Below are 26,506 nucleotides of genomic sequence, written 5' to 3'. Positions count from 1 at the left end.
GAAAACGTGCTATGGACAGATGAGATGAAAGTGGAATTGTTTGGCTTTAATGCCGAGTTTCTTTTTGGGACAAATCGAACAGCATTTCAGGAGAAACACGTTATACACACTGTCAAGCACAGTGGTGGAGGGGTGACAATTTGGATATGTTTTGTAAATAAGTTGACCATGAACTTCTCTGTAGACCAGAGTATTTTAAAGGCAAATGTGAAACCATCTGTCTGACAGCTAAAGGATGGTCGAAATTGGGTCAGGCAACTGGACAATTATCCGAAGCTCACCAATAAATCCAAAGTCCAAAGTCCAGACCACAAACCTATTCAAATGGTGTAGTGGGACCTTAAGAGAGCTGTGCATATACAAATTCCCCAAAATCTTAATGAAATAAAGCAATGTTGTAAAGAAGAATGGACTGGAATTCCTCCACAATTATGTGAGAGACTGATAAAGTTACAGTATACAAGAATCAATTACTTCAAGTGCTTATGATTTTATGATCACCAAAGTTGTAAAGAGTGCTTATTTAAGTAACATGTAGACTAATCGCAAACTCAGGCCAGTCTGGATATTCTTTTCTGATTTATTCTCCATCAACAGGTGGTTTTTGCACTACCAGACCACACAGGAGTTTCTTTTGTGTAAACCTTAGAGACTTTTTTTAATGTACTTCCTAGGAAATCAGCAGTTTCTTGAAATGGTCAAACAAATCCATCTGGCACCCACAACCATGCCCTTGTTTAAGTCACAGAGATCACACATTTCTCTTATTTTGATATTTGGCAAAACCACTATTTCCCCTTTTCCACCAAAGCGGTTCTGGAGCTAGTCCGGAGCCGGCGCCCTATTTAAATTTTCGGAAGCCAAAGCACTGGCCCTCAGACATCAAACCCATTCCATGGTGGTATCAACATTTTTACTGGGCTATAATAAAGCACGGTTTATATCAGGGGCTGTGGGAGGGATTATCACGACCAACTAAAAGTTTGTACCAGCCATCTTTAAACATGGACACAATATGCAATGGGCAGCTCAAATGCTTTCCTGCAATGATAAAGCCAGGGTAACTGCTTACCAAGTCTGCCATTGCTGTTGTGTTTGTTGTTAGCAGTTTTTTTTGCAGATATCTATTCTTTTTTTTGGCCACCTGCATTGCCGCTAACGTTGTTGGGAAAGTAGAGACGTTCATGGACATACTGTATACAGTAACTCTCTGACCCATGGAGAGTAAAGCCAGTTCTTAGGAGGTTCGCTCTGAAACGACTTTAGCGCCAGACATGAACTAGCACCTGGTTTACGTTGGTGAAAAAGGGCTATATCTGAATCTCTTGGGCTTTTTTCTTCTTTTGCCACAATTGGATTAGATAACCACCTAAATGTACAGTTGTGAAGTTGATAAGTAGATGAAGAATGTGTCTTTGTGTTTCATTCATATACTGTACATGATTTAGCTCATCAGGGAATTACTAAGGCTTGTTTGAATTTCACAATCTTGTACTGTAGAAGTAGCACCAACTCCCACCATACATTCATAGGAATGCTTAAATGAACTGCAGCAAGAATTCAATCTGAACTAGCCAGACTTTGGTTCCTCTGAGGATGACTCATTTGGTCGAATGATTTAAATGGCGTTACGCAAGTTATCCCCGATGCCCTGAACATAAGCACGCAAAGAACATACTGCATTCGTATGCTCCTGACGCCATCTAGTGGCGTTTCTCTCATATTGCACATTTCCACCTTCGCACTGCGCCGACTGCAGCTGTCAAGCACCATAAAGCGAGCAGGGTCAAACCTTCGCTGCGGTGTGTGAACTGGATAACGGCGTTAACGGGGTTAAATCTCAGTTTAAGGTTACAAACTAAATGATACGACTTTAGAAAAATAAGTAACGATGGCTGTATTACCGGGTATCTAGGGCCTGCTCGGTGTTGGTGAGCGTGCAAGCTGAACACGTGATAAGAGACAGGAAACCAAAATCAGTGGATTCCCCATTACCACCCGAGTTACTGATGCTTTCGCTTTGAAACGGTATAAAGACCAGCGAGTAAAAGCGAGCAGGGCACAGGCTCGAGTCTGTAAATCACACGGCGCTGTAATGCCAAGCAAAGTCAGACAAACTTGTGCATGAACATAAAATAATCCAGGGCGCACTAGTGCATGTGCAATTCAACCTCATCTTGTTTTGACTCGTTTAGTCGAAACAAATTATTAATATTCACCAATACTGCAAAGCCACGAGCTTTCTTCTGTAACCGTTTATCTCGTCACAAAGCATTGCTTTTTTTCCCCGCAGAGATGACCGCCTTCACCAGGGTGCGTGTTCACTCCCTCTCTCCCACCCCATTGATCCGTGGTGAAGTTTATCGAGCCCCGAAGTTGGCGAGAGGCAATACCTTGCGCATGCGCACTACTGCGTTCTAACCATCCTGCTCAAAAATAAGAGTTAAAAGAGAAACGAGGTGAGTTGCAGTTTTCTTTTTTTAAATATCACTGCGATGCAAAGATTAACGGAAGAAACAACGGCACCGATGCGCAGGAGGGTGTTTGTTCAGCAGGTTGCGGCGACCGTAACTATTTCTCAACGACGTATAAAGCGATAAAGATAAATTGAAGTGACAAGTTTGTGTAGAAGAAATTAAAAGCGAACGTTTCGCGTGTTTTCCCCGACCTGACGCGCTGGAGTTCCTTTGTTTTTATTATTTATTACTGAACAACTCGATTGAACCACCTGCGTGAGTGTTTTGTTCCTTTTCTTAAAGCGAATGTAGAAAGTCTCTATATATTTCGCGTATTGTGGTCCGCTTGCTAGCATTACTAGCCTGAGCTAGCCGGCTGTGCGTTTTGAATTGGACCTGAGTCGGGTTTAGACAGCCGAGGCTAACCGGGCTAGCTAACGACATTCCGTGACAAGGGGAAAGTAAGGAGTTTGTTGGATGATGGAAAAACATTTAATTGCAACAGAACAAGTTATACACTCGACCTTCATAAGGCAATTTAAAGTCGTGCGGAATTATTTAGACCAAACAACTCGGATAATTTGCGGAGTTTAGACGTGTCGGCCGCCCTTTGCTACTATCCTCCTCCGCCATTTTGTTTCAGGCGAATGCTAATAATGGGCGCTCGCGCATTGCACTTTATTTATGGCTGGAATAAAATGCATTTCGCACTTCGGCTCGGGAAACAAACCTCACGAACAAGTTTAACCCATCACCGGGGTGTGCACGGATGCGTTGTCACGGTGTGTGTGTGCAGCTCACAGATTTAAAATAAACCCTGGCTTCAGAACGTTATTACACTGTTACCCACAGTGTACGAATGTTAACACGCACAAGCGTCTAGTTTTCTCTTAGAAAACATAACGGGCATCAATTTACCCTTGTGCTAAACTGTGTGTGCATTATTGAACCGTGGATTTCCACGAGATTATTTAAAAACAACGTAAAGCTGAACTTGTTCCTCTAACTTTTATTTCACTCGCTTTTTGCTGTCCTGGATAACCCGAATGCCCCGGGAAAAGCAGGATGACTTTATATTCATCTGTGTTTCCGGACGATTTGCTTCACAAACAAATTATAAATCCATGTTTTATCCGTGTTTTAAGTGCTTGGTGCTGCAGTCAGTCCCGGGAGCGAGTCGCCCCCTAGTGGAAGAGCGCTGTGCAGCACATAACGCGCAGCTTATTTCGTAAAAAAAAAGCCGAGTTGCGGGCGTTTCGGCGTCTGTGTCTGATTTAGGAACAAGGTCTTTGTGTTTTGTGTGTTTGTTGACAAGTCTTTACGAAAAACAAGACTGACAAATGGTCAATTTGTCACTTCGTAAATTGTCCTCAGAGACTGTAAGCATAGCGATGATTGCTAGGCCTTTAATTAAAGTCGCATTATTATCGAGCGAGTGTTATATATTGAGGAAAACCTAAGAACAGAGTTCAGTGATGTGTGTAGTGAAGGTTACATCTGTGCTCTAAAGGAAATCATATCTTTCTGTTTTTAAAATGATTATTTATAAAGTTTTGTATCTTTCTCTCTCACTCACACACACACACTTCTTTTCTTTTTTTAATTCTGTCTTTCTGTCTCAGGGCAAAAATGACAGACGCACCTGCCAGCAATAGCTCTGGCCCAGGAACAGATTTTGACATGATGGCCGCCCTTGATTGGAAGGATGGCATCGCTACGTTACCGGGCAGTAACATCAGGGTAAAGACGTTTAGCAATACAGATAGCAATGCACTAATCCCATTATTTTTTTCCCTTTTCCTTACAGTACTATTATCTGAGATGTGACCGCCCTGGCGCAACCTAGCCGACTTTTATTAAAGTTTTGTGAATCTCAAAGGTGCTTTAAAACAGTTGTGTTCGCTGTTCCAAGATCTGAAATCTGAATACGGCAGTATTTTGCATACGAATTTAATCTGTTCTGGAGGAAAGTTCTTAAGGTGAAATTTAGTATTGTAAAACATATTTTCCCCATAGGCAATCATTTTAATGCAGGTATGCAATCGGTCTCCAGCAACCACAGATTACAACACTATAATCATATTTATGCATCTAAAAACAATCAAATCATTTAATGAAGTAAAATATAAAATAAATAGTCATTAAATCTTATGAGCCTCCGTGTGGTGCAGTAGTAAATTGCCTCCCCTATCATCTGGAGATTGCGAGTTTGATTCCTGGGTGATGCTGTAACCTCTCGCAGCCGGAGGTCTGATTGGCCGAGCTCTTTCAAAGGGGAGGGATGAGGGGTACTTAGTGCTCCCACATTAAGGTGGCACGGTGGTGTAGTGGTTAGCACTGTCGCCTTGCACCTCCAGGGTCTGGGTTTAATTCCCAGCCAGGCTTAATTCCTGTCTTCGTTTGCATGGTGGGTTTCCTCTGAGTACTCCGGTTTCCTCCCACAGTCCCAAGATATACAGGTTAGGCTGATTGGCACCCTGTCCAGGGTGTACCCTGCCTCGTTCCCTGGGCCTCCTGATAAAGCAGTATAGAGGATGAGTGAGTGAGAGTAAACCGTATGATTTCTTTTTGCAATGGCTGCTTAAAAAACGAAACTGAAAGTGCCTTTTTTTTCTTTTTGCTATCGGCCCTGCTAACATTCTCAGGACCCAGGATTCTAATTTCTTCTTTGAGTCTAGCACAAAATGCAGGAAGAAAACACAAATAATATGCAAACTGTACGACTTTCTGACATAGGTGTAACTTATCTGGTATTCGGTTTGCCGAAAGTTTGTGAGGCGGTGCATTAGTATGCAGAGGTACCACTGTACCACATATGATCCAGGATTGATGCAGTTATCGGTTTGGTGCGTCACTATGTATAGATACTGTTAATTATAGGGAAATAGTTTGCCTAAGTGTTAATCAATTATGCAGGTTTTTTGCCATTTAAATTATAAAACAATAGCTTTGTCATTTATTTTATCATAATGATGTTAGACAGCACACAAACAACTAAGGACCTCCTGCCATGGGTATGGATGCAAAGCTTAGAGAAATACATCACAGGTGTAGAAGTGGGCCAAACAGTCAAGCAAATAGATCACATTGCTGATAAGTATAATAAGCACAACTAGCTGAATGTAGCCAGAGACATTATATAAAGAAGAGTAATGTCCTGTAAAAATTTGATCTCAAAACACCACAAAAAAAGAAAATAAGTATCATACTTTATTAATTCCAGAGTCAAATTCACATCTGAAACTAGTCCAGAATGTTTGGACTTTGGAAAGCGAGGCACATTTTTCTTCTTCTTCTTTTTTTATTTATTTTTTAAAGTTTTTGCATGGAAAACAGGTTCACCATGGCAATACATTTCTTATTTCCTGTTTCAACTCTAGTCCAGTTTGGCATAGACACACTTCCAAACAAGCTGCCGTGACATCAATGGGGCGAGTCTGAAGCACAGGGTGATTTATTCTCATTCTGCTGGTAGCTACTTGTTTTCAAAAATCACACATTTCTCTCTAACTCAGATTGGCTTTTAAACTCTATGGGCTTTACTTAATTTAGTAAAGTCTCATATCTGCAGCTTGGAACATTTCAACTTCTTATGTCTTTAGCCCTCCTATTACTTTCAAATTTACTAACAGCTTTTATCCTTGGATTATTTTTGATCCCAGCAATTTCAACCTTCAAAATATTATTATAATTAAAATTGTTACTCAAGTTTATGTATAAAAGTAACAAAAAAGATTCATATGCAGTCATTTATTTTGCTGTGATTGTTTAGATGGCGCGGTCCTTTATGATTGGTCTACCGCTACAGCATGTGATTTGGAAAATAAAACGCCTATTACTATAACTGAATGACAGCTCTGGAGACCTGTCAATACATAAAAAAGATGGCTTAGATTTTACCCTATCAATTCGAGCTGGAGTTTGACGATGAAGGGGTTGAAGTGGCACATTGGCAAGAAACTGTTTTGCAAGTACGACTGGAGCAGGACGTTTCTCAGTGGGAATTGTACTGTTTGTGGGTGGGCAAGTTGTTCGCGACGTAGAACGTGGGCGGACATTATGCAAATATGTTACTTAGTTATGTGGATCCGTAACAGAAAAAGATTCGAATTGCTAACAACTCGTTTAGGCGAATGTGAGCCGACTCTTTATATATATATATATATATATATATATATATATATATATATATATATACAAAAACTTAATTTATTGTGCACTGTCTGAGTCACAACTTTGCAGATAGTTTATGTTCACATACAGCTACAAGACATACTGCATGAAAGATCATATTTGAAAACGCATAATAGGGGCACCTTAAACATTGAATGGGGTCAAATTGACCTCAAATATACAGTAATAGGAGGGTTAATCTGGTTTGAATAGGCCGGAATGACTTTAGTGTGTATTTGTATTTTTTCTCTGTGTTGGCCAGCACAGCTGTGTAGGCTACAGTGTACAGTGTTCAATACAAGACTATTGATTTGGTGTAGAACAATACGTTCAACAGACTGCATAATAAAGTCATCTGTCGTAACATTATGCCACTTCAGACATTACGGAACTTGCAGTTTTTGCAGAATGTTCGGACAGACCCAGCTGTACAGAGCGTTTTTTACAGGGTTGAAAAATAGCAGTGCAAAAAATACAAGGGCTGTACCGAAAGTAATGCAAAAATGAGCATAACTTTTTAATCAATTGACTTGGAGTGTTCAAATAAAAAACTTAAATGTTGCACATTGTAACTCTTTCTCTATGCACTGGTCACTAATCTTTCGGATCTTTTTTGAAAATCCTTTTTGTTACAGTTGATAGTCTCCCACTGTGCTACAGAATGAATATAGAGATGCCACCCTTGACAAGAGCAAAGTGCACAGGTAGATGGAGACACTTAAAGAGGGGGAAGCAGCAACAAACCACACAGTGGGAGACCGTCAGCTGTGGGAATCTGGATTTTCACTCAGCGTGTATAACGCTTTATCTTGTATACAGGGTCGACTTGGGGCACGAGGTGGGGTACATTCTGGACGTGGCAGCAATCCATTATAGGGAACACATACTGTACATGCACACATTCATACATTCATTCACACACTACGGCAATTTGAAAACGCCAGTTAGCCTCATCTGCATGTGTTTGGACTTGGGAGAAACCTAAGCACCCGGAGGAAATCCACCAAGCACTCAGAACTGAGGTGGCAAATCGAACCTGGACCCTGGACATGCAAGGGTTAACCACTAAATCACTGTGGCGCTTTATGGATTTTCAAAGAGATTGAATTAGTGATGAAGACTTTGTTAAGTAGGACCTTTGTATAGAGAAAGGGTTACTCTCTAAAGATGTGCAAGTGGAACAACCTCAAATGTTTTATTTAATCATTGCGACAATGCTGGCAAAGATGACATCAAAGGTACCAATTTAAATAACAGTTTAATCCTAGATAGGACAGTTTAATCTCCAGTTTATAGATAGATAGATGGATATACTTTATTGATCCCGTGAGGGGAAATTATTTTGTTACAGCAGCAGCAGGTTACACAAACAGTAGTTGGGGGGTGTTGAGTGGGGGCAGAATGTAATCGTAACTTATATAAATTCATTGAGTATTGCAGGTGCTATAAAGAAAAAACGGTGCAAACTGGTAATTACCAGTTCAAAATAAGTAATTGTAATTACAATTCAAAATAAGAAAAAAAAAAGATGAAATATGCAAATTTACTTTTAACTTGTGTCCCTTAAAGAGTTGGTTGACTGATCATGAAACCCTTTGCACACAGTTTTAAATACCGCACAGTTAGTGTTGATGTAATTTTTTTAATTGATATAAATTTCAGCGTTATTTAAAAAACGGGAGAAATATACTTTTTGGTCATTTAAATTGAAACAGCGGCAGTGGTGGCAAGGCTTTGATCAAACCCAGCACAGCCAAACAGCCACTGTTGAGCTTTTGAGGGATGCTGTATTCATCCTGGGGAAAAAAATCTTTTTACTGGCAGACTGGCACTTTTCTGAAAGTCTGATTTTAATCACTCCCACCCTCTCTAAAATTTAGTGTTTTCTTTATAATATTATATTATTATGTGAAATATAATATTTTAATATAATATTTTTTCTCATGACTTATAACTGCTGTAATAACCTATTGTCCTGTTTGCCTTCTGTAGCTGTTTAAGAATGTCTTAAATATGTTGACTGACTCCTACAACACACTAGACTCATTGCATCCATGACTTTGTAAAAGTGTAAGATTTTTTCTTCCAGTTTCAGATAACAGAATTTGGGACGCTTGATATGGTAATGGATGTGGAGCCTAAAGACAAAGAAGAGGAGTCTTCATGCCCCCAGTCAGAGACCACACACGCTAACGGCTCAACGGAGCCACCCAACCATTCAAAGCAGTCAGAAACAGCAGCAGTACGTGCATATGATGTGGGTGAGTATTAGGGATCAATCACCGGGCAATCACCTCCTAATACGATATTATCACGATTTTTGGGTGCCAATTCAGTTAAAAGTGTGATTCTATAAGTATTGCAATTTTATAAATATCCAGTTCGATATAAAATTTTCACTTGATTCTATTATAATTTTAAACCTTTTAAAAAGTTTGATGATTAATTAAATGTAGCCAGTTCCTTATAACATTAACAAATATTTCAATTCTGGATATCACATTGGATAAAAATGTGTAAAAGGTTTATCTGTAGGACTATAAAAAAAAAGGCGATGTTTACCACCTTAAATGCCTCCAAAGGTTTAAAAAAAGAAAAACAAGTGCGTGTGTCTTCTCACACAGGCATGCGGTGCTTCTAACGCACACGATTTTTGGTTAATTAGCACTCGCTGTGTTTTGGAGAAAAAGGCAGATCGTAGGCTTTTAATGTGCACAATTTTTAATAATGTTATGGCATAAAAAATTTATTTCTATTGCACCACACTGAAGCTTCTGCACTCGGTACAGAATCATTTATATCTCAGGGCGGTTCAGCCGATCACCGGGTACGGGCAATCAAACTGAAAAACAATCAATTATGGTCACTGGCTGATTGACCGATTCATCTCTTTTATAAATCTAAAAAATAGTTTAAAAGTCAGTGTGGCGATACATGAATTGCCACACAAATTAATTGCGACCCATAACGAAATAGATTTTTTCCCCTTACCTCATCTTTCCCCAGTAATTCACACACACTAAATGTGTTTAGCATATACAGTAGAACGTTTTCTAAATTCCTTTGCATGCTTTAACGTTGTAAAATACATTTGAAATAGCTGTGCTGTTGTTGTTTCAGCAGCTCTGTCTGGACTGCAGACGCAGACGGGTAGCTCCATCAAAGTGAGCGCCACCAGAGAGGATCGCTCTAACGTAGACATGGCCAGCTGTAAGTCCTGTGGCCACTCTGGTTCACGGGACTCTTTTGTCCAGGGGAAATTCTGCAGTCCCGGTTGTGTACAACCCAGCAGTGGAAGGTAAACAACGATGCAGGCATAAGATGGTCGCTTGTGGTCAGAACACATCGATAACTAAATATTTAATCAGTAAATAGTTTAGGTGCATTCTGAGATAAGGGCATGTATACCACTAGGATAGGATTCAGTTTTAATGATGTTTAAAATGAAATATCATGTCAGTAAACAGGTTAGTTGCATTTAAAATGAAAAGGACATAAATTATTTATAAGGTATATATAAGGTAATTATTAATATAATTAATAATGTTATGATTAAAATTAGAATTAAAATATACTTAGTGCTAATTTTAATTTAAGTTCTTATATTGGCTTATGACAAAACATAACCTGACAGCTCCTGTAGATAGAAAATAGATGCATAGCCTGGAGGCAGGTGAGGGATTTTGTATCCATTTAAAAGCTCTGTGTATGGAGCTGCATAGCCACAGACAGGTCAGAGTGACCATGCTGACCCTTGGGTCCTATGCCCAAAGAGTGTGCAATGTGAATGTGAGCATCGAAAAAATGGAGTGCTGAACAATGGACAAGGTGTCCTGGTTTGTTGAGTTACATTCATGTAGATACTTTGACATGTACCACCTGCTAAAACATTGTTGCAGACCAAGTACGCATATTTATAGTAACAAAATTCTGTAATGACACTGGATTCTTTCGACGCTGCACTACTTTATTAAGCAAATTGTTCAGATGTTGTTCAGGGAAGCATGAGAGAGTTTTAAGGTGTTGACATGGCAATCATTTGTGGCAAAAATACAAATGGTGCATCCGCTATTTTTATTTATAATCATATTATAATATATTATATCATATTATAATATATATATATTTTGTTTATATATATAATGTTATTTGTAAAGTTATTGAACTAAATAAAATGTTATAATTGATTTGCTGTTTAGTTTTTTTTGCTCACAGCAGTGTTTACTTGCCATGTTTTGCTAGTGTGCTAGTGTTTTCTAGCAAAAAATGATCATTATTATGAAAAAAATCATTATTAGAGACAGTATATGGTGCTGTTATTAACATGTTGTGTTTAGACTACTTTTTTATACTTTAGTGTCATCTGAGATTTAAAAATGAGTATCCCACAAGCCAGGTGTTAAAGCCCACTTAAGTCTGCAGTGAAAGTGTTTTTCAGTGAATCTTACATTTTGTGTGTTGGACTGTGAAGGTCAACTCCAGCTGATCCAGGAGAAGGGGAACGTTTAGGTAAACGAATTCGGAAGAAAAAAAAGATGTTTATGGAATCTGAAGATGATGAGGAAGACAACATTGAGGAAGAGGAGGTAACATGTGGTCACACACGCTCACACAGACCACATGATGCGCGTTTGGTTGTACTTTGGCTAATCAACACTTATTTTATTCATAGGAGAAGTTTAGAGTCTCAAAAGGCAGAAAAGCAGCCAAACTTGCCAGATTGGGTAATTTTTTATCATACCAACATACAGATTTAAAACCATTTTTAAGCCACTTCATGGCAGCAGTAAACAGGTCCTACACACCGAGGACATTTTGTGATGTTTTGGAGGTTAAACTGAAATAATCATTGACAGTTTCATCAAGGTGTTTCTAATAAAACTGCCAAAAATGATTGTGTCTAATGAATTGTCTGATACTATTGCCATAGTAACAGCTGCACCCACGAAGAAGAAGGCTTGGAGTTGGCCGGCCTATCTAGAGGAAGAGAAAGCAGTGTCGGCCCCCTTAAAATTGTTTAAAGAGGTAGGATATCTAAGTTATGAGTTCAAGGAAAAATATGTATTAAATTTCCACATGATAAACATCCTATCTCTGATGGAGTGTTTATGTGCTGGGTGTGTGTGTGTGATTTGCAGCACCAGGCCTTACCTCAGAGCAGAAACGCGTTTAAGGTTGGAATGAAGTTGGAGGGCCTGGACCCCTGCCATCCTGCCTTCTTCTGTGTGCTTACTGTGGCAGAGGTAACACAAGATCGACTCACTGCATTTAAGCAAGTCTTAATATGTGTCTTACTATTGGGAGAATTAGATTAATTTTTTTCAAAATACTGTTTAGTTGGTAATTGTACAAGGCACAAAAAGTTGCAACCATCAGTGTGTTTGTGTGTTGAATCAAAGCAAAAGAACTACCTTAAAATACAATATTTTTGCTAACTAAATAATTAATTGTTATATGTACGCAAGTTAAACAAACTCTGGCTTTTGTAACAAGCCATTGACCTAAAATGCACACAAGCAGATAAACAGATTGTATAAAAAAACAAAAAAAAAAATTTGCGCTAATCCAAATAAAGCCTAGTCAAGACCTTTACCCAAACGTGATGCTGTGTTATGACCTGAAGAGGGGGCAGTTTATAGAGAAATGTACTGAAACTGTAAAAATACCATGAGAAATGTTTTGGTCATCTTTCTCAAATTCGAGTCATCTTCCTCGAATTCACTAAAATGTTTAGACAAAACTTGCTTAATAACAAACAGCTGCACTTGTTCATGTCATTGTTTGCAGTCTAGTATCAAGTCAGGTAGTTTAAATCAATGGGGTAAAAATGTTGGGTTCAGAGGTGCCTGCTATTTAGAAATGGCAGGCTGGGGACTGACACTGTGTGCTTACCTCAAGAAATGTCTGTTAGTATTTTTTAATTGTCTACAAATAGAGGAAGCTGTTGCTGCCCATGAGTACATTATGTTGTGAAGGCATAGTTAACTATTTATTAGGAATGCCACAAAAAAGTACAGTTTTATTCCAATACGGAAAAATAAAAATAAAATTGCATATAGTAAAGTGTCTGTTTTTATAATTTTACAAAAAAAATTTAAATGCTAATGATTGTTGCAGTTGGAGGTGGCTCTGCTGCCTGTCTGTTTTAGTTAACATGTAGACTGCATGAAAAGTTCACATGCACACTTTGCTTTTAACTGTTAACTGAACTGGGCAAATGTTTGGACACATCTATTCATAAACTTTTTTCTTATTTTTTCCAATTAATTTTGCAATGCTAAAAGCTTTTAAAAAAATAACACGTGGGATAATGTGGTAAACAGAAAGGAGTGTTTAAAAAAATTTGACATTTAAGGTTCTTTAAAGTAGAATACAATTTATCTTAAGATCATTGAACACTACTGGCAGCCAACAAGTGCTCTACATCTGTAGGAACCCCCCAAGACTGTTAGAAAATTACTACGGGTGACTACCTCATAAAGCAGGTCAAGAAAACGGCACGAGCTGTAATCAAAGCAAAAGAGGAATCTTAAAACATTTTTTGCTAATTATATAATTCAGTGTTATTAAATATTAGTACACTAGTTTAACAAACTGGCTTTTGTAACAAACCATTGACTCAAAATGCACACAAGCAGATGAACAGATTGTATCAAAAAGAAGATTTGTGCTCAGGCAAATAAACCCAAGTCAAGACCGTTAGCCAAATGTGATGCAGTGTTATGACCTGAAGAGGGGGCAGTCTATAGAGTAATATTTTTAAACTGTGAAATTACCATGAGAAATGTTTTGGTCACAAATATAGCTCATATCATAAACATGATTATGGTTAGTCTTACTTTGGTCCCACAGGATGTTTTGGTTCCCACAGCTCACCAAAGAAAAATAAAATTCAGTGGCCCTAAAGGAAAATGATGCATGAGACAGGTTTTTGACTGAAGCTTGTTTTTTAAAGAGTAACATTGGGTGCTATGGAAAGTATTTGCACCATGTGAAAGTTCACAGAATGTCCCTGAGATTTCTTTTTAATAAGCAAAACTAATGCCTGGTAATACATGGTAACTAAACGTTCTGTTATCACAGTGATACCAGAAATGCTGAAATATGTCTGAGAAGCTTGAATTGAAATAAATACATAAAAATGCATTATGTTATTTCCTGAGCAACTTGAATGGCTAATCACTGCTTAGTGAATTAAATTAAAATGTTCCTGTTTTTGGCACTTTTAAATAAATTTTTTAAGAGACTGTGATTGTTTTTTCCCACTCAGGTCCAGGGTTACAGAATAAGACTTCATTTCGATGGTTATCCTGAGTGCCATGACTTCTGGGTGAATGCAGATTCGTGGGATGTGAAACCACCAGGCTGGTGTGAGAAGATGGGCCTCAAGCTGCTGCTACCAAAAGGTCCTTAATAAAACAGGCAGCACAATTTTCCGGAACCGTTTTAGTGTCAGGCTAATGTTGAAGACCTCCTGGTGTTTTTTTTTTTTTTTTTTTAAAGCAAAGCTTTTTATAACAATGCTGTTTTTTGGTGTTTATTACATTAGTTTTTTTCTTTAAGCCTCTAATGAGGACTTTATTCTAATTTCAATGTGTATGTTTGTTTTTGTAGGGTGCAAAGATGGAGAGTTTAATTGGAACACTTATGTTAAGAACTGTAGAGGCCAACAGGCACCCAAACATTTCTTCAAAAGTCTTAATACCGTAAGTTGCTGTGGACCATATGCTCCTTTTCACATAGCATGTACTCTTTTTTTTCCCATTGCGTAAAGACTGTATATAATAATAATTGTATTATTGGACCTTGCAGTCAGTGACCCCCTCAGGCTTCCGTGCTGGGATGAAACTGGAGGCTGTCGACAGGAAAAACACATCACTAATCTGCGTAGCCACAATTTCAGCCGTCGTGGATAACCGGCTCCTCATCCATTTTGATAACCGGGACGATACATATGATTACTGGTAAGCAAGAGCAAGTGTTTGTTTTTCTGTTCACCTTTACGCACATGTGCAGACTTTTAGTATAATCTTTTAATTGTGTTTTGGTTATCAGGTGTGATGCCAGCAGCCCATATATTCATCCAGTGGGATATTGTGAGGAAGCAAACTTAACACTGACCACACCTGCAGGTAAACAAAATATGTACAAAACCCTTTATTAGAAACACCTAGACATCGGCACATTATTTATTCAACCAGTCATGTTGTAGCTGCACAATGCAAAACATTATGCATTAAAGAGCTTCAGGTAATGTTCACAACAAACATCAGAAAAAAGGAAAACAAGATCTCAGTGACTTTAATAATGGCATGGTTAGTGTAAACTTTAGTGTGTTAAAATCTTAGAGGATTAGTAATACTTAAACCTTTAGGCTTTTTGGTGCTAATATCTATGCCACAGAGGTCACACTTTCTCTTCTTTCTGATGCTTAAACATGAACATTGAAGCTAATGAACCCTCCCGGGAGAACATACTATTAAAATTGGCACTACAATATACAATCAAACTGAGAACAAATAAGGAAAATCCAGCATGCCCAGCAGGTCTTCACAAATCAACATTCAATCATCTATCGAAAGAAACCTAAACTATATCCGCCCACTTGGTTTTGCGTATTAAAACACTGATTTATAGAACCTGAAAGTTGACTTAAACATCTTGGGGCAGAAATATTTTTGCAAAATCTCTCCATGGAAACTCGAAAAGCCTAATATCTGTCTGGATCTAGAAAGAAAATAAAAGTCTAAAACCTATCCGAAGGAATATCATCAGCAATTTTTGGACATAAGAGGAAAATTACCACAGAACACCCCAGTATACACGGATGGATCAAAATCAGGAAATAAAGTGGCAGCAGCCTTTGCAACAAATCTACTACAGCAAGGTTTACGTATTCCAGACAAAAGTTAAATTTTTACTGCAGAAGGAAATGCTTTGCTTATCGCTTTGAAATTCCTTGAAACCACATCATGAAAAGATCACCTAAGAATAACGGACTCAAAATCATGTCTCCAAGCCTTGGAAAATATAAAAACAGATCACCCAGCAATCGTGGAAATCCTAACCAAGTTATCATTTTTAGAAGCCAATAGTTTTCTGTTGGATACCTGAGCACTCAGGAATCCCTGGTAATGAGAAAGCAGATAAAACTGCCAGAGAAGCATTATCCAAAGATTATCCAAAAAAGCATTATCCAAAAAAACAGTCAAATGCTTTATACCCTTCACATATTTAAAAACAATTTTAAATGAATACCTAAAAAATAAATAGCAATCAGAATGGGACCAATGCTTAAATAATAAACTGTATGAAATAAATCTGTTAAAAATCGTTGGGATCAAGTGACTTATACAAGATGCAGGGGGCCAGGGGTAGCTTAGTGGTTAAGGCATTGGACTAAGGTTCGAAAGATCCCAGGTTCAAACCCCACAACCACCAAGTTGCCACTGTTGGGCTCTTGAGCAAGGCCCTAAACCCTCAACTGCTCAGATGTATAATGATATTAAAAAAAAAAAAAAAAAAAAAAAAGTAAGTCGCTCTGGATAAGAGCGTCTGCCAAATGCCTAAATGTAAATGTAATGCAGGATAGGTCACTCAAAAGCTACACACATTTTTACTGTCAAGAGAAAATCTAACACAATGTTTATCATGCAGAACCCTTCTGTCCATCAAACATCTGTTTTATTCTGTTGACACTTTTAAAAAAGTTTTTAAACAAGTAAATCGAAATGTAATTTTAAAGTTCTTAAACAATTTTTTTTAAACATTTTATCTAGGTTTTTAATATTATATAACAAAAATGACTCTCGCCGTGAATATAGCCATAGAAGCTGGCGTGGTGTTAAAAAAGAAAGATAGAACTAAACATGAACATAAACTGTAGCCTGTTGTTTATCACCAGCCACATGAGTGGATGATTGGATAATTTGCAGGTGTGTGAGCGTTCCTAATAAACTGCATGGTGAGTGTATATAAATACTCATATTAATTAAATACTCAATTATGGTTGAAAAGTAAGTAATATTTTTTTATCTTTTTCTTAATGTGATATGATAAAAAGCTTTTCAAACCACATTCCACCAAAGTTTAAACTTTGTATGTGTGTGCGCACATGCTCATGCAGATAGGTTTGCACAATCATTAATCATTATATTTAAAAAATATAAATTAATACGAATTATGGCTTTGTAAAAAATAATTTAATTTACAGTCAGGTTTATAAATTCTAGAATAAAATTCTGTTGCTTGGTATTTGGCCTCTGTACACCACCACATTTAATTTGAAATAAAAAAAACTCAAGACCTGAGCAAAGTCAAGCATTTCAGCTTTGATTAAATTTTAATGGGTTTATCTATCGTTTTTAACCCCATTCAACCGAGACTGCTAAGGGATAAGTTCTGTGATATGCAAATCGAGCCATTTATTATATACCGGGTCATGGACTATTAAACTGGTAGACCACAGTGCGGCTTAAGTACTGTGTATCGGACATGGTCACGAGTGTGATTTTATTTCTTTCTATGCTGTGGTGTGTTAGGGCAATGGTGTGTGTGTGGGTGATGCCAATAGGCTTAATAAGCTTCTTAGTAAAGCTGGCTGACATATGAACCCAACTGGACTTACTAGAGACGGTGGTCAAACAAAGAAAAAGAAAAAATACAGACCATATTGAACGATGACTATCACCCACTTTGTGTTTACTTGACAAAATAAAAGGGCACATTTAATAATAGACTGGAAGGTTCCTGGCGGTTGTTGCTGATAAGTGAATTGCCACTGTATATACATTGTTGAGCCATAAGCAGAAACAAATGGGCAAGCTTAAGGTTTTGTTTGACTTTGACGAAGGGCAAGCTGTAATGTCCAGATGACTGGATCAGAGCAACTCCAAACCTGAAGCTCTTTTGAGATGTTTTCAATCTGCAGTTGTCAGGACCTTTTAGAACTGGTCCAAAGAAGGACAACTGGTGAACCGGAGACAGGATCATGGGTGGCCAGAGCTCATTGATGCATGTGGGGAGCTGCATTTCGATGGTTGCATTGAAGGGTGGCTGGGACGTCTGATCCAATGGAAGAGCTACTGTAATTTAAACTGGTAAAAAGGTTCATTTTGGTTCTCAAAAAAGGTGTCAGAACACACAGGTTTTTACTGTTTCAGTTGCAGAAGTGGGAACCCACTCAATATTAGGCTGGTGGTCATATTGTCATGGCTGATTAGTGTAGCTGCTGGACACAGTATGCACCAAATTTGCTGAGATGTCTTCTTAAGACATAGTACCACCCTGTACAAGTTCATATATAAAAAGTACTTTTGCATACTTTTGTCAATTTTATTATACGTTTTTGTTTTGTTTGTTTTCCCCAAGTATTGTGTATGTTAAACACAATACTTGTATAAATTTTTTGGGATCATAAATAATGGAACAAATGGTTGGCAAGCAGTTACATGGCCAGGTGTGACCTGTTCTCCATAACTAATCGACCAGATACAAGGTCTACAGGTTAAGCTAAGTGATAGATTTGCATTTGGTAGCTGTTGACTCAAACTCTTAACATGAGGTCCAAAGAAGGCCTATACTTTCTGCTTAGATACAGCCAAACCCAAAACTGATAGGATGCTGCTTCATATAGTGAGACATACCCAAAAGTCTCTTGGATATTCTTCACTGGCTAAGTCAGTCACTTGATCTCAACTCGATAAAGCATGGTTTTCAGTTTCAATTGTGAGTGTGTGAGAGTGAAAATGACAAATAGGGTTGGGTCTCGTTTTTTTTCTTTTTCCGATACCAGTGCCAAATCGATACCTTTAAAACGGTACCGGTGCCAAAACGGTGCCTGAAACGATACTTTACAAAAGCCACAAAATGATGGTGGATGACTTAAGAATACATTTTTATTAAACATAAAATCGAATGCTTAAAATTTAACAATATATTAAAAGTTTAAAGTATATATGAATATATAAGTAAATACAAAAAAACATAAGCCACCTTATGCCACTGAAAGCCATAATTATGAAGTGTAAATATGTATTTTACAATTCGTTTGACCATTTGTTAGCATGAATGCAAGATTTGCAGTTTGTAATTAACATTACATTAGCCTACGATTAACCTGCGGAAAGGCTGCTGTCGTTGTCATAATTGGTGAACTGACTGGGGCTGGTGTCATCCACACCGATAGTGCCAGCTGTTGTCTGCAGGCTGTCAAACACGGTGCCTCCCTCTGCTTTTAAGTTCTTCCGTGTGCCCTCAAATGTTTCATTAGATTTGACGTGTTTCCCCCTTTGTTTAACTGCTGTAAAACATTTGCTGCACGTCACAGTGTCGGAATCCTTTCTTGTAAAATATAGCCACACTTTCGACTGTTTAGTTTTAGGCATTTTAACAAAAGTTGTATAATTTAGCAAGCTAAGCTAGCGGTAGACCACCTGCTGCCGTCAGAGCAAGTGTGTAACGTGTTAGTTGCTGCATTCACGCGCGTCTCGGATGGTCTCATTTTCTGATGTTTTGTGCTTTTCGTTTTTTAATCTAATCTAATAAACTTTTAACTTACAAAAATAAAATAGACAATAACATTACTGCAACAATGTTTTGGATTTGTATTATCAAAGCTTTCCGAAATTCTCAAGATTTTTCTAATTAAGGAAATAATTTATTTTTCCAATCATTTCTGACACCCCATGAATGCAGTATTTAAATTTTACTAGTGAACATGTGTGTTAATGAATCTAATTACAACTGTGTCATCATAGCCCCAGAGAACAAATATCTCAATCAACATTTCAGGCATTTAAATGGCACCGAAATGAGGCACCGAAATTCGCGTTCTGTTTCGGTCCAGTACATACTGGTTATATAGGTACTGGTGCCGTATTGGTACCGATGTTCGGTACCCAACCCTACATACAAATATCACACTTTTGTCAAATCCTATGAATTAAAGCATCTTAAGTGTTTCACTTCAGGTTTAGTATGTTGGTGTATGGAGGACATGTCAAAAACTTAGGGTTAGTTACTCTTGTTTCACAATTTATGGATCTGATTATATTACATACAGTGGTACCTCAGCATACGAACGGGGCTGCCTCATGAATCTTTCACCTTAAGAACTGAAATTTTGCAAGAGATTTGTTTCGGCACAAAAAGCCAAACGAAGCGAGTACTTTTTTATTTGAGGGTTTTTGCATTTTGTTCAAGTTTTAGTGAAAATATAGCACTATGGGTTCCAAGAATGTCAACAAGCACAGTAACAAGAAGAAAAGGGAGCCACTTTCAGTTTTGTTATTAAAGCAGCCGGTGCCAACATTAATCATAAATTAAGGTTTGGTGAGGTCTAATGTTTTCTATTTTATATTTTACTTCATTTACATGTCTTTTTTAAATGTTTTAATTTAAGTTAATATTTTTGGGTGGCTAGAATGCTGACATTATTTTCTATAAGAGAGTGCATTTCACAATAAAAATTTTTGTCTTAAGAACTCGCCTCTGGAACAGATTAAATGACAAATTCGACCGAACTGCATGTTAGTTAGCAAGAGACAAGTCTGTGTTTGATATGGCCATTTATTGCTGAATCTTTTAATCTTCATAAAAAATGAATTGGTAAATCTGCATTAATCCAAGCACTTAGTTTAGCTTGGTAAGATGGAGTCGCTTGATACCAAAAGAATCACCGCTCAAATGTTTGCAGGATTTATAAGGATGTATCGATTTCTAAGGATGTAAGCAGGTGATAAACTAGTTAGATTTTGGGATTGATCACTTTCATGGGATTAATGAGAAAGTATTTGCACATATAACAGTGTATATTTAATCTTTGGCTTTATTTAGAGTACAAGCAGCCAAAAAGTTTTTCATGGGAGAAATACTTGGAGGAGACCGGATCCCAAGCAGCACCTGCTAGAGCCTTCAAACAGGTAAGCATGACTAAGTGTGCTTAAATTAAAGAAATGAAGAAGGTTTGCTGTTTAAATTCTGATTTGCACAATTTCCAAATGGTGTTGCTTTTCAGAGACCTCCACATGGCTTCCAGATAGGGATGAAGTTGGAGGCAGTGGACAGGCGCAACCCCATGCTCATCCGTGTTTCCACTATAGCAGACACAGATGACCACAGGGTCAAGGTAAACACCAAAGCATTCCCCAACGTGTCTCAAAATTTAACAGCATTAAGGAAGTTTTCTGTTACTGAATGTAATTGTATGCTTTTACCTCAAAGCCTTTGAAGCAGGAAATGAACAGATGTAGAATGTGCAAAGCTGCTGAAAAATTTAATTGAATAGAATGTCTTATTTGGTCTTTTAGTCCAAATTAAAATTGTCCCTAACACTGTTTTTATCTTTTATATTAACTAACAGAATTTTAGTATTTTTATATATTCTTTTTACTTTTTGACTGTTAGCTGGATATCAGGGAACAGCCACGAATGTATATTATGTAATTACACAACAGTAACTGAATTTCATCTGTATACAGCAGGATAGAAAATCATGCCACTCTGTATATATATTATTAATATTGTCTTATAATAATATTTTGTCTTTGTGTATTTTATTTCAGATCCATTTTGATGGTTGGAGTGATGAATACAATTACTGGGTGGATGCCGATAGCCCTGATTTGCATCCTGTTGGATGGTGTCAAAAGACGGGTCATCCTTTGCAGAACCCCAGTAGTAATACAATCTCATAATTCAACACATAAAAAATGTGCATGCTTATAATGCTTTTGTTTGCCCTTGGCATCCAATGCTTTATGTATCACCAATTTGGTTTGTATTTTAGGTTAAATGCTAGTTACACTTGTTTGTTTTCAGGTTCTAGTGATCCCCAGGTCCCCCCAGGACAAGGCTGTCCTACTCCAGGATGCAGTGGGGTGGGACATATCAAAGGACCTCGCTATGGAACACATTACACGTTAGTAATTGATTTTGACGCACTTTAAATATTGCATGCTAAAAGTGTAAAGTTTGTTTAGTTCCTTATTAACCTTAATGAAATTTAGGTAATTAATTTGTTTGGACAAAATTTAGCCGGGTGTTTGTTATTCTGTGTTATAAGATTGTTATTACCACAAGTCAGGAGTAATGTGTTTTTTTTGTTTTTTTTTATACATATTGCACAATGCAACTTGTCTCTCAGTATGTAATTGTGAATAATGCAATGTTAAATCGTTCTACATATATTGATCTAATATTATGGCTTATATTTATTTAGTAGATTTATCTTATTAATATAGCAGTATGGTGGTTTAGCGGTTGGCACTCCAGGCTCAATACTCGTCTTGGGTCTGTGTGGATTGAGTTTGCATGTTCTCCCTGTGCTTGTTTTTTTTTTTTTTTTTTTTTTCCCCGGGTACTTATGTTTACTCATACAGTCTAAAGACTTGCAGATTAGGTTAATTGGCGTTCCCAAATTGCCTGTAGTGTGTGTATATGTGTGCTCTGTGATGGATTGGCCCCCTGTACCCTGTCTTGTGCCTAAAGTCTTTTGGGATAGGCCGTGACCCTGTGCAGGATATCGGAATAGAGGATGAATAAATTAATCTTATACTAGGCCTACTATAGCCTAAATCTTTATACAAATTGTGTCTCCCAGGGCCGTCAGCTGTCCCTACTCAGAGCTGAATCTGAATAAGGAGGGACTGCTCCCCGACAGGCTGAGTGGAGAAAGGCCAGTGACACTGAGTGGACCTCCACGTCACAGACGCACAGAAGCAGTCGCACAGACTCCCTCTACCACACCCACAGCCAGCAATCCAGAAACCAATGACAACACGGACATTTCCTCACCAGCCAAGTAAGAGAGTGTATATTCATACTAAAAAGAGTGTCAGTTTAACACATGCCTAGTGTTGTGTGTAAGTGTGACTTTTTGTTGTGTGTGTATATTTTTTTTGCAGGCCTGCCACTGCAGCCAAGTGCACAAAGTCGAATCAGGTGAAGCAGGAAGGAAATGGAAAAGGTAATCCATGAAATGTTGGTTTGATTTACACATAACAACCACTTTATTCGTACCACCTGCTCAGCTTTTCAATTAGCTCTTTATCTGCCATCATAATGTGGAAAATGTGATTCCTGTGACTTTGTCTTTGTGGTTGTTCACGCCAGATGTGCAGGTTTGCTGTTGTAGTATTATATCTATTGTGTCTACTGATTTGCTATGTCTCTTGGCCATGATTTAATAGAGAGCTTATTTGTGTTACAATAGCCTTCCTGTCAGCTTGAACCAGTCTGGCCTCCTCTTTCTTCAGCAAGGCTTACCGTATGCCTTTTTACACTATTTTGTGTAATCTCTAGGGAATGTTCTGTTGCCATGATCAAAGTCACTAACATTTCCTCTTTCCCATTCTGGGGTTTTATGTGAACATTAAACTGAAGCTTTTGTAACCGTAAGACTTTACACATTGCATTGCTACCACATGACTGGCAAATTAGATAATTACATGCATATGCAGGTTTACACGTTTGTGGTTGATGGGTTTATGTAATACATTTTATGTGACAAACTTTAGTCTGATTAAGTGTAATTACAATGTGGAGATGTGTACATCTCCTGATCCCCTAATTGGTGTGATTCTTTCAGTAGACTCATTGCAGCAGTTCTTGCATGACTCTGTGTTTTGTGGCTGGGAGCCACCCAAGTTTCAGCACTGTTGGGAGAAACATGGCAAACTATTACCTGAAGCACTTGGTCTCAGCGCAAAGACAGTGGCCAAGTGGAACACAGAAGAGGTAAAACTTTAAACTTTGTTTCAGATTGTATGCTTGCCCACAGATGTATTCTGTTATTATGCCCAGGGTGGAAAAACACTAGCCTGAGACACACAACAGTACCTGAGGCTAATGGTTTCACATCTGGGCTTTTTTTGTTATTTGCATTATTTCACTATGTATGGTTGAGCATTGAAGAAAACAGGCACACCTGATCAGTCTAAATATAGCATGAATCTCACCACTTGCTGTACTACATACATTGGCTAAGGCATTTATTATTATTATTATTAAAAATAAATACAAAAATTAGAATCAGGAACATTTAGCCACACTAAGTTCAAAAGTTTGTGGACACTAGACTATCAAATTATATTGTTGTGCCCTTGAAGATGGAGGCACACAATTACATATATATGCATTCGTAAGTTGTAGCATATATCTTTACTAGAATTAAGGGGCTTCAGGTGTGTTTTGAAAATGAAGACTGTTTGTTACACATTTGGGATGAATTGGAACCCCAGGTCTTCTTTTGCATTGTCTTTGCCTGGCCACAGTCTAGTGAAAACCTCTACCAAAAGAGTGGAGGTTATTATAGAAGCCAATAGGGACCAAATCGGGAATGGATTGTACAAAAAGAGCATATGAGTGAGTGTGTTCACAACCAGTTGGCCATATAGTGTATTTCGAGACACAAAATGTACACAACATAAAAAACCCTCATAACCTAAAAAAAACTATCCTTTAACTCTTTCCATATAAAATGTACATTAGGTCTTAGATGTGTCTATCTTAGATGTGATGCAAGGACAGATCACCAAATTTCATAGTCGAATGCCTGGCAGGCTCTGATGACTTTTTGTTGACGGCACAAACACAATATGATGCATTTAACCTCCGTTACAAGAGGATAATGATCGTAAACCCATTTGTTTTTCTTAGTTTGTGTTAATGCACTTCACTAGCTAATAGGTTGATATTGTATTAGCTACCACATTTCTATTTAATTAATTAGGTTTCCAAGTAATGAAAACATGAGACTGGGCAGCACATTGGCACTTACAATAATCTGGCAACCTAGCTAATCTGTTTATGGTTTTTCCACCCTGCTGTACACAGATGAAATTGAGTTACTGTTGATTTTGATATTTTATGTGCAAATCATTTTTATCAGGTTGCAACTTTTGTGAGAAAGCTCCCAGGCTGCAGGGAACATGCTGCCATTTTCAGGAATGAGGTATATAAGATTATTTTTGTTGTTTGACTGATTTTACTCTCAGATATATTATAGGTTAATTTAGTTTCTTGCGATGTGTCTATTGATCCATTTTGATGTTTGTTGTTCTTATAGCAAATTGATGGTGAAGCCTTCCTTCTTCTTACCCAGTCTGATATTGTAAAGATCCTCAGTATCAAGCTGGGCCCTGCTTTGAAAATTTATAACTGCATCCTTATGCTGAGGAGTGTGGATGAGGAATAACGCACCCATGCCCTAAAAACCTTTGTAACTCTTCTGTACTTTTAAGTAACCACAAAGCAATCATTTTTTCCTTATCTTTTTTTCTTATCCATGTCCCAACTATTGTGACTCTTCCTTACAGTGGTGATTAGTCCACATTGTATGTAGTCACTGAAGAGTGCCCTACAATGAACAAGTACTTCAGAAAATTGAAAAGACTGGAATTTTATCTGCTTAATTATCCTGTTGTAGAAGTGCTGGGCATCAGAATGTACAAGTTGGGTATACATATAAAGGTCTTTGGAGGACTATGCTGCTAAACTGGCACAACATTTCTTGTCTTTTCTTTGTTTTTCTTGTATTATCTGTATGTAATCCTAACTGCAATCTGTTACTTTATTCAAAAGTTATTTGATGATTTGATGCCTATTAACTTATTGCTAATTTGATTTTTTTTATTAACTTTTTGGACTCAAAAGTGCATGGTTTTGAGGCACTGCAATATCAATGCATTGTTGTATATTATTATTATGATGATTATTATGATTATTATTATATAAATAATTGGTTTAGAAAATGTGAAAGAATTACGCATTGGATCTTTTACTTGAAATGTACAAAGTAATTTTTAAATTAATGCAAAAACAGACTTTTGTATATGAACCCACATCACATTCACAATGGTCAGGATGGATGGATGCAAGACCACTAGGATGAGCGATATGCTTGTGGGTGTATGTGCTGATGTGGGTGTGTCTGTGTAATCCAGAGAGAAAGAGACTGTATATGTTTTTACTTTGCAGCAGGGAATATCTTAGTTCAGTCTGATTTTAAAAAGAATGTCTAATTTGCTATGTAGTAGTGTCGAAAGTGTGCTTTGTGAAATTCTTTTAAAATTGTGTACATTAATGTACAGTAAACTAATGTGTGTGTATTTTGATTCTTGAGCTTTTGCGTTTATGTGAGAGAGAAACTTGACTTAAAGGCAGATCCCATTGAAAAAAAGCTGAAATGTAAGCTGTAATGCTTGATTCCTAACTGATTAAATAAAACAAGCTCTGAGTTACAGCTTAAAACATGGCAGGTCCGTTGGCTTCATTTAGTTTTGTTGTGAAATGGATTAAGAAAAATGGATTGTGCTCTGCTTTTTCTTTTTTTTTTTTTTGTTTCTTACTTTTTGTCCACTGTTCAAGTAGACCAATTGTACAAAACACCACAGAGCAAGAAAAAGTAAATAAATAGGCACTGCTTATAAATATAAATTTTCTGAAATCTATAGTCACATTAATTTAGTGACACAAATCTTCATATTTTTGCCTCTGTACGCCACCATGATGGGTCTGAAATAAAGCAAATAAGATTGGATTAAAGGGTGGATTTTCTGATTGGATTTAAGAGGTTCAACAAAAACATTGCACTTACTGTAGGCCATTACAATAATGTTCTTCCACTTTGATGAGCTGAAAATAATTACACAATTCACTGATAAACCATTTTTGTGGCCAAGTGTGGAGCTAAAAGTTCTGGAGTGGATTCTAAGTGTTGTTTACATTTGGTAGCCGTTCATGGGAAGTCTCCATTTTTTCGTCCAAAGAGGTTGAATGCAAGAAGAGGAGTCCTATCTCGAGATTGTACAAATGGTTAATTTCTAATGCAATTTTTTTTGTAAAACCCCATGTAATGCATATTTCTTTTAAATCCA

At 37.5% G+C, this 26,506-nt stretch overlaps 1 protein-coding gene across 5 annotated transcripts; it reads left to right on the top strand.

The window, feature by feature from the left end:
* The first annotated feature begins 2,303 nt into the window (after positions 1–2,303).
* l3mbtl1b (L3MBTL histone methyl-lysine binding protein 1b) lies at positions 2,304–25,882 on the top strand. 5 transcript variants are annotated; one of them, XM_053488021.1, is made up of 21 exons: positions 2,304–2,459; positions 4,079–4,196; positions 8,719–8,890; positions 9,753–9,927; positions 11,101–11,215; positions 11,302–11,353; positions 11,560–11,654; positions 11,768–11,872; positions 13,900–14,035; positions 14,244–14,335; positions 14,442–14,593; positions 14,685–14,761; positions 20,466–20,551; positions 20,647–20,757; positions 21,194–21,308; positions 21,450–21,549; positions 22,231–22,431; positions 22,535–22,596; positions 23,218–23,366; positions 24,520–24,582; positions 24,697–25,882. In XM_053488021.1, the coding sequence occupies exons 2-21, from the start codon at positions 4,086–4,088 to the stop codon at positions 24,823–24,825; spliced, it is 2,298 nt and encodes a 765-aa protein (XP_053343996.1). In that variant the 5' UTR covers positions 2,304–2,459; positions 4,079–4,085; the 3' UTR covers positions 24,826–25,882. The 5 variants fall into 5 exon arrangements, with proteins under 5 accessions (XP_053343996.1, XP_053343997.1, XP_053343993.1 ...); XM_053488022.1 differs by having other exon boundaries at positions 9,750–9,927; positions 23,221–23,366; XM_053488018.1 differs by having other exon boundaries at positions 9,750–9,927.
* The last annotated feature ends 624 nt before the right edge of the window (positions 25,883–26,506 follow it).

The sequence above is a fragment of the Clarias gariepinus genome, chromosome 26 (genome assembly GCF_024256425.1).
Source record: "Clarias gariepinus isolate MV-2021 ecotype Netherlands chromosome 26, CGAR_prim_01v2, whole genome shotgun sequence".
Lineage (NCBI taxonomy): Eukaryota > Metazoa > Chordata > Actinopteri > Siluriformes > Clariidae > Clarias > Clarias gariepinus.
The sequence above is the reverse complement of the archived record's forward strand: the minus strand, read 5'-3'. Positions and strand labels throughout refer to the sequence as shown.